This window comes from Gouania willdenowi, chromosome 14, assembly GCF_900634775.1.
Source record: "Gouania willdenowi chromosome 14, fGouWil2.1, whole genome shotgun sequence".
Taxonomy (NCBI): Eukaryota; Metazoa; Chordata; class Actinopteri; order Blenniiformes; family Gobiesocidae; genus Gouania; species Gouania willdenowi.
The window spans coordinates 36,203,897-36,213,896 of NC_041057.1; the positions used below are offsets into that span (position 1 = coordinate 36,203,897).

A 10,000-nucleotide genomic window follows, 5' to 3' on the forward strand; every position below is an offset into this window, starting at 1 on the left:
ATGTTTAACTTTACAGTTTTGCATATGATTCAATTTGATTAATGAATTATATTAGTTAATTTAGAAACATTCTATCAGAAACAATTCAGTAACTTTTTAATCCTAAAATAATAATGTGTACAGTTTAAATTAATGATGAACATAAACAAACAAGTAAACAACATTTAATGTCATATTTATTTACATTATATTTGAATAAAATCCAACCAACACTTCAGTTTAAATGAACAGGATGTTAACTTTTCAATAATCAATATTTTTTAATATAAATCCATATTATGTTTACCTGACACTGTTGATTGTTTTGTACATTAGAATAAACCAATATTAATATAAACAATGACGTGTTGAGGTTAAATGAGCAGTGGTGCTAGCGCTAACGCTAACAAGCTAATGCTACATGGTGGTGGACAGTGGGCACAGTGAACCACAGCTTTAGAATAAAGACAAAGGTGGTTCCATCCATTTCTCCTCCATCACATGTTTAGTTGTCTGCTGGGGGCGTGGCCATGATGTCACACACACTAATTTATTTATTATTAAAAACACACCTATATATATATAGTTATTTCATTGTATTGATACAATCGATTAATTACCTTTTAAAACCATTTTCGATTGATATGTGTGATCAGGAAGGACAACTAGTCGAGCACAGATTGATGTAGTTGGATCATAGCAATATCAATCAATATAAATACTGTGTGCAGGGAGGAATACAGCCTCCTCACTTGAGATAACAACATGTAACAGAACATGTGACGTACACATGGATGAATATATTTAACAAACTACGTCGATATGTCTAGAGAACATTTGTTAAATCACAGAGAAAAACAGGAAGTAAATCTCATCCTCTGTGACTCAGCATCTCTGCAGTAAATGAATAAATGTCTGATTCCTCCACACGAAACGCTGTCAGAGCCAAAGAAAGACTAACAGAAGGAAAACCACGGCAACAATAGATGAAAGTTTCATGTTTCATTTCTACAGTGAAGCTTTAGATAAGAAACGTCAAACACTACGAGACAAATGTGCTCCGACTTTCAAAAGTTTATTTTTAAAGACTGAGATTAAAAAGTAAAATAAGGAAAACTCACTGTGTGTGTGTGTGTGTATATATATACAGTGTGTGTGTGTGTGTGTGTTTCTATTACAGTTTTATTAAAATAAAAACAATATATCAGTTAAATCTTCTCTGCAGGAAAATAAACACTACAATCCTTTTATAAAATGGTTTTCTTAAAAACACAAAATGATCAAATATTGACTCAACATAAATACACAAAAATAACTCCTTAAACAACAGACGACACTAAGATTATTCTTAAAACACAACATTGACAAAACAACTCTATTAACACAAAATAACAATAAAAACACACACACATGCACACACACACACACACACACTGGCACACACTCAGACACACACACACATGCACACACGCACACACACACACACACTGGCACACACACTCAGACACACACACACATGCACACGCACACACACACACATGCACACACGCACACAGACACACACAGACACACACACACACACACACAGACACACACACACAAACACACACACGCACACACACACAGACACACACACACACACACATGCACACGCACACACACACACATGCACACACGCACACACGCACACAGACACACACACACAGACACACACAGACACACACACACACACACACACAGCTGATCAGCTCCACAACGCTGCTCTCTCTCTTTCCAGGACAAAGATGAAACATAAAATATAATAAAATGTAATATTTGTTTTGTGTAGAACTGGTAAATGTTAGTAACGCTGATTGTCAAACCTTTGGCGTGATTGTGTGACTCCTCCCACCCTGTGACAGTGTGTCAGTGTTAGTTAGAATAGATTCTTTCTGGGAGTCTCTGCTGCAATATTATGAGTGGGTGTGGCTTAAAATGTAACTAAGTCCATATTTTTATTGCAGTATAATGTTTGACCTTATGGGGGCGCTGCACTTATTCCAGGACTTAGACGGGAGAATACACGTAAAGACAGATTTAAATGGGAACGCCCACATTTCAGGGAGGCTCCACCCACAGTGCGTAACTGGGACGAAGGCGCCAAACACAGACCAGTTTGATCTGTAGTGATCAGTAGATTATTGATCAATGTGCCTTTGTTTACACTTCCATGTATGAATGATGTGTAAATATGTAAAGTACCAACAATATCCAAACAATAAGTGACAGATATCAGTCTGTATGATCTTTTTTTAACTTATTTGATTTTTTTAATTTAATATAGAGAACATATGTGGCATCATTTAAAGAAATTTGCAGGATTTTGGGAAAATTGCAATTTCTTTCACCAATTTGAAATTCAAACTGAATGTGATGTAATCCTGTAAAAACTGAGCTATATATTGTATATTTGAGTGTAATGTTTATTAAATGTGTGTATATGGAGGGGCTGAGATCTCTTTTACTGAATTAGTTATTTTTACCTGCGGCCCAGATTAGATGCTCTAATGGTCCGTATTTGTGCCCCGACCCTTGAGTTTAAAACCGTTGGTATAAAATCAGCTATTGGTCTACATTTAAAGGTTTTATTATGATTAAAATGTAAATAAAATAAAACATGTCTTTCTTTGTTCATCTTTAAAATCTGTTTCATAAATTAATCACATTATTGTATTTTATTCTTTCTCTGTCATGAGCACAGATTTGCAACATTAGCTGTTTTTACTGTAATTTGACACCCTCCTCAGTGCTTATATCCAGTGTTCACAAAGCAAATATGTATTTATCAATTGTACATTGAAAAAAATGGCAAAAAACACATTGAAAGGAAATGTTGTTCAATGGTACCAAATATGTTTTTTTTTTGTTTTTGTGTGACGACATGAACTTTGACCCCTACCAATCAGTTTACTGATACAGCTTCAGCCTCATGAAATATGCTGCATTAATATTAATAGTTCCAGGACAAAGAAGTTATGGAAGAAAAATAAGAATAAAAAGAACTTTTACAAGAACAAAGTGTTTTCACTTGTGAAATAAAATAATCACGTGTCAGTGTCAATCATTCAGAGCAGATCTACTTATTAACACTACAGCTGTTATATTAAAAAGATGATTCATATTCAGATGTTCTCGCTCTGCGCTGCAGTTCCTCCTCAGATCGTGGTGCGTCCTCGGGACCAGATCACAGCTCCAGGTCGTACCGTAACCTTCCTCTGTGGGACCAAAGGAAACCCTCCTCCAGCAGTGTTCTGGCAGAAAGAGGGAAGCCAGGTGAGAAACGCTGAGTCATCATATTCACTCTGTCCTCGAGGTGTCCGTCATGGTCTGTGTCGTGTTCCATGTGTTGAGAGGCAGATTTAAAACTAACTAAGGTTCAACAGAGCTCATTTTATGAATATTACATGTTATTCCATAGTAACTGATTAAAACTGAGGGTTATACTGTATGTTTATACATATATATATATATCAGCCTGTTCACCTTTAAAGAACCATTAAAACGTATGAGTTTGATCATCCCTCAGACTGGATTAAAGTGGTTTACATTTAGAAAAGCAGATTATCAACATTAGAATCCACAGAAGTTAAACAGGAGTAATATTTAATATTTAATATTTAATCTGAATAACCACCTTTAAACACTTTATCATGTTATTCCTTGTTTATTAAATCTAAAGCTAATAATAGGTAGATTTAATATTTATTGCCTAAACATGTATATCAGCTAAACTTTCATTACATTTGGGCTCAAATATATCAGGCCTGATACTTTTTAACATATTGTTTCCAGTAAAAATGTGACCTGATAAAATATTAAGTGTGTTTTTAAATAAAGCAGAAAAATCCTAGATTTTTATTTCATTTTTTTCTAACGCAGGTTCTATTAATGATTCTTTTCTTTTTCCTTTCCTCTCCGTTACCATCAACCGTATCCATGGAAACCACACAGCAACTTTGTTGATGTGAATGTTTAAAAATAAAGGATATTGAGTAGTAGCTCAGTGTGGGAACAATGTTCCGTTACCATAGAAACACCTTCATCATTCAAACCCATGTTAATCAGAACATTAGCTGCTAATGCTAATCATACAACACAGCTAACATGGGTTAGCTGGGTAAAGGTCTGCAGGGGTACGGGACAGTGGAGCGTTTGGGAACCACTGCTCTAAACAAACTATAGATATATGTGATGTAGAGCAGTTGATCTATCTTATCTTAAACATAGGCTTTAAGGAGGTGCAATGATGCTATGTTTAACTTTCTATGTTTAACTTTAGATATATCTAATGATAGAAACAGTGACATCACAGATATATGACATGTCAGTTTCAACGCTCAGATATCCTAGAATAGTTGAAGTGTTTTTTATAGATGCTGAACACTATTAGTTTCAATCCATCACATATCAAAGAGCATTAAAACACATTCCCTTTATTTTAACTGATTACTTCATTTTATATTCATAGATAATGAAGCCTGTCTGTTTATAGTCTCTGTATAACAACAATATTGGTTATAGTAAGAAACTAAAAAGATTTGTTTACAATTTGAGCCATTTTTGCTCATTTTTATCCTTTGTTTTGCATCTCCACCAAACTCACCATATTTTAACATATTTTCATCACTTTTTATTGTCATATTTTTGTTCCTTTCAATGTATTTCTCCCATTTCTGACACTTCTACATCATATTTTAATGACTTTTCTACACATTGTTTCTACTTTCCAGACATGTTCATCACTTATAAACCATTTTACCACTTTTACACCTAATGTCACATATGTTGACCATTATTGTCACTTTTAACCTCTTTTCATCATATTTTTTTGATTATTTTTGACAATTTAACCACATTCACCATTTTTCATGCCCATTATTTGCCAGTTTAAACTTTTTAAAATTTTTCTGCCACTTTTAAGCAAATATTGACACTTTGAACCTTTTTTTACCACTTTTTCTGTCTGTTTTTGACATAATTTGTAACTTTAAAACAATTTCTGTGGTTTTTAGCTTTAATGTAATGTTGTTAGTTATTAATGCCTCTAAAAAGTCTGACATCAATGAAAATGTAAGTTTTTCACTGAAAACTGATTCTTACTTGTTTAATTAAAACATTGATGAATAGCATTTAATTTCTATAAATGGAACCTGGTTATAAATGTGTGACAGAGGCTTTTAGATCAGGACCCTTTCCAGCTGTTTTCCAGCTGTGTTCAGTTCACATGCTCTTCTATCTCTGAGGCTAAAAATAACACATTTCTATCTTTGTTAAGTGAAGTGTGTTAAAAACAAACATGAATGACTTCAGTGCAGAAGAAATGGGTCAGTGATAAAAATATATATGGAAATATAATTAGTTTAGAATCAAACATCACAATAAGTCAAATAAAAGTAGGATTAAATGATAAGATGTTAAATAAGGTTCAGAACATAAAAACTAGCTTTATATCAGCCTGCATCTAAAATCAACTATTGATCTCTGTGTGAGTTATATCATTGATCAATACTTTTATCACTTTTTACTCTAGAAAAAAGTATGTGTGATTTACAGTTATCGTATTGATTGATTGATTTATTGATTGATTCCATCCACAAACACTAAAACGTCTAAATTTAAATGTGTGAAAAGGAGCAAAAAAAACTTATTTGATTTTTTATTCTTATTATTTTGTCTTCTTTAAATAAACATTAGTAGTACAATAAACATGTACAATATGTTAAAATATAATACAAATAAATACAATACGTTAGCTTAGGGGTTCTCAACCTTGGGGTCAGGACCCCATTTGGGGTCGTGAGACACTTAGAGGGGGTCTTCAGATGCCTTCAAGAAACTAAGAATATTTTCTGAACAATTTGAGCCATTTTTGCTTATTTTTATCATTTTTCTACAACTTCACCAAACTCACCATATTTTAACATATTTTCATCACTTTTTATTGCCATATTTTTGCTCCTTTTAATGTATTTTTGCTACATTTCTCACATTTCTGACACTTCTACATCATATTTTAATGACTTCTACACATGTTCAGCACTTATAAACCATTTCTACCACTTTTACACCTAATGTCACATGTATTGACCCATTATTGTCATTTTTAACCTCTTTTCATCATATTTCATGATTATTTTTGCCAATTTAACCACATTCATCATTTGTCATGTCCGTTATTTACCAGATTAAACTAATTGTTCCTACTTTTTAAATGACATTACATTGTTTTATTCCGTGTTTCCTTTCGTTTCCAGATCTTGCTCTTCCCAGTGCAGGAGACGTTATCTAAGGATCGTTTCTCGGTGTCTCTGAGTGGTGAGCTGACCATCGGGGACGTCCAGCCCACAGACTCAGGTTATTACATCTGCCAGGCCATCAACGTGGCCGGCAGCATCCTGACCAAAGCTCTGCTGGAGGTGGAGAGCGGTGAGTCAATCCATCAAATAGCATCAAGCGTGATGGAAAGGCCAGTAAACAGTGGTGTCACACAACGTAATATTTAGAAACGGGAAAAAAGGCCAACTCCTTTCATGATTTATGAGCCAATCACACGCTTCTGTTCCTCTCTGCCATTGGTCCATGGCTTTAAGCACCTGGTCACACCTCCTATAGATGAGATGAGATTCTTTATTGGTCCCCAACGAGGAAATATACCAATGTCAGCAGCACAAGCAGCAATAAAGACATAAAAACTACAAGATGAAAGATAAAAAAACACATTCTGATAATAAAAAATGTTATTACAGTCGATCTAAATAAATTGTGACGGCGTATTAGTGCCATGTTAAAATAAATAGAAATCTGAGCACTACGAGATTAAAGTCGTAATATTTCAAGAACAAAGTCACAATATTTTTAGATTACATTTTATGAAAAAGTTGTAATATTTCAAGATTAAAGTCATAAATTATTGAGAATAAAGCCGTATGTTAATAATCTGGTAACATTGTAGCGCTCACAAAGTGAACATAGCTAACGTTGAAGTCGACCACTTCCTCCACTTCCTCCTCCACAATAAAAGAGGCAATGAGCTCCTAATCTGCTTCTTTGGAACAAACACAAGCGTGTGAAAAGTATTTCAACATGTGTGAAACATAAAGACTAATACAATCTCATTAAATGTTCCACTTTCTCTAAAACGCAACACATGCAACATCCTGTTTATTTACAGTTTATTCTCAGAAAATTACTACTTTATTCTCCAAATATTAGGACTCGTAGTGCCCACATTTTAATTTTTATTTTTATGTGACCCTAAAAAAGCCAATGTAATAAATAAATAACATCAATGATATTAAATGTTCATTGTTCTATTGTGGAACATCTATCTATAAAATCAATGTGTGTGTGTGTGTGTGTGTGTGTGTGTGTGTGTGTGTGTGTGTGTGTGTGTGTGTGTGTGTGTGTGTGTGTGTGTGTGTGTGTGTGTGTGTCCGTGTGCGTGTGTGTGTGTCTGCGTGTGTCTGTGTGTGTGTGCGTGCGTGCGTGCGTGCGTGTGCGTGTGCGTGTGCGTGTGTGTGTGTGTGTGTGTGTGTGTGTGTGTGTGTGTGTGTGTGTGTGTGTGTGTGTGTGTGTGTGTGTGTGTGTGTGTGTGTGTGTGTGTGTGTGTGTGTGTAGAGTGAATATCTCCCAGACGTGTTTCCTGTTCGACCTGAAACTTTGTCAACAGCTTCCAAATACCCCGAGTTTGTGCATCTGTTATTTTAGAGTAATTTGTTCATTTTCAAAATGTTTATTTTAATTTTATTTCAGCTTGACGGCACATTCATGTTCACCCAGAAGTTAAACCTATTCAACTTTTGACCTCAGAGTGTGAGGGGGCGCTAGAGCACCATCTATGTTTATTTCACAGCACAGCTCACTTCCTGTGGACTTCTCTTTTCTACGTTTTTACTGTTGTTTATTTGGTGATAATGTTTCAAAACATTTATTTTCATGTTAGTTTGACCGTTCGATATTTAGACCAGACAGACTCACCCTGAAGTTATTGATGGCAATGGTTGCTGTGTTGAAAGCTTCACATTTATCAGCAGCGTGTGTGTGAGAACTAACGGAGGAGATTAGAGTCACACACACACACACACACACACACGTTGATCAGGTGGGCTTCACTATTGATCACCGTCTACGTGACATGTGCAGGTATGTGAGTGAATAACAGACCACCATTTAGTCCGGTTACAGTCTGTGTCACTACACCCGTCCATAGGGTGGTAGTGACTGTAGTGTTACAGTCAGATCTAAGTGTTTACATGTTACATAGTGAAGGTCATCTGATTACTGCAGCTTCTCTCACGTCACACCTGCCTCTACATCTGACTACTGACAATAGATACGTTTAGTGAACGTTAGACAGGTACACGTGGATGGACTGGTGACACACACACACACACACACACACACACACCAAACAACAACAAAAACATGAAAATGACTCAAAATACACTAAAATGACAACAGAAATGCACAAAACTACACCAAAAAAGATACAAAAATACACATAATGACTCCAAACAGGAAAATACAACAAAAGTATGAAAATGGCTCAAAATACACAAATCGAAATATTTACACAAAAATACACAAAATGACTCCAGAATCACTACAATGGCAACAAAAACAATAATTATCCAAAAAATGCACAAAAACACAACAGAAAGATACAAAAAATACATATAATGACATAAAAACATACATTACAGAAAAATACGCCAAACAAAAAAATATAAAAGTGAGTAAATAAACCCCTTATGCTCCCACATGAATGCATACGAGTTTACTTTAATTTGAATAATAACCCTATTATTAAAATATATATCCAATCCTTAAAAAGTGTGATTTATATCTATTAAAATAGTATAAAAACAAACCTATGTGCTCTAAACTTTACTTGTCCTCCTGTTTGCTTCATCATTCTGCACAACGTTCTCCAGAAGATTCTAAAACCCTGAAATCCTCCGTAAATGAAAATGTCGTCCCTAGAATGAGCAAACAGCAGGAGGCTGATCTGATGTAATCAAAGAGGACGACTGCTGATGGTTTTATGCAAATCAGCCTCTGCAGCATATGTTCCCCCCTAACTCCCCCTCCCCTCTGCTCCTCCTCAATCACACAGTAAACAGGGAGACTCACTCAGCCAATCACATCGCTCCTTAGACTCAGTTCACATGAGAGGAATTAGGAAGTTTATATTTAATATAAAGTTGGATGAGTGGAGTTTTTTTCTAAAAGTCAGTCCCAGTCCTAAGCTCTGTTAGCTGTTAGCTGCTAGCTGTTAGCTGTTAGCACTTAGTGCAGCATTTATATGTTAGAGACAGGAAGTAGTTTTAACAAATCTGGCTGAAAACCTTCTCAATAGTAGATCTATGTCTACCTAAACACATTATTATGCTTCATATTAGCTTTTTTAAAACAGGACGACTTTACACTTTTAGAGCCTGTGTTCCTCCATCTTGAAATCACATGATTGATGATGTCACACGGCCTCACTGCCTGTAAACATCTCATAGTTTTCTATTGGAGTGAAACATTCAACCTGATTTCTAGATCATTTAACAGTGTTTTAGATCATTTAGTAGCTTTTAACGTCATTTAACAGCTTTTTACGTCATTTAACAGCTTTTTACGTCATTTAACAGCTTTTTCAGTCAAAATAACAATTTGTGCTTCTTGTGGTTGCTCTAAAAAACAGGAAAAGTTAAAGATGTGGGTGTGTGTCTTCAACAGTCTGTGATTTACTCTCTAACTCCAGCCACCAGAACGTGTCAGCACTCTGTTTAAGGGAGAGTAAAGGCCCCTTAGGAAAGCTCTGTTGATTCACGTGATCCTAACAACAGCTCTAGGATACGTTCAATAACATAAACGTTAACAATGACCCCAGAGTTTATTATATCTATGTAGTAGACTCTACGCTGTCAGTGAACGGACACAGTCAGTTGCGATAGCCAATCAGATATCTTTGATTAATAAAAAGCTCCCCCTG

General features: G+C 35.2%; 1 protein-coding gene across 1 annotated transcript in view; it reads left to right on the forward strand.

Annotated features, from left to right (window-relative positions):
- Positions 1-10,000, forward strand: part of robo3 (roundabout, axon guidance receptor, homolog 3 (Drosophila)) — a 123,407-nt gene that overhangs the window by 61,873 nt on the left and 51,534 nt on the right. The window contains 2 exon segments of the mRNA XM_028466180.1: positions 3,167-3,291; positions 6,273-6,444. Coding sequence (XP_028321981.1) covers positions 3,167-3,291; positions 6,273-6,444 — 297 coding nt within the window.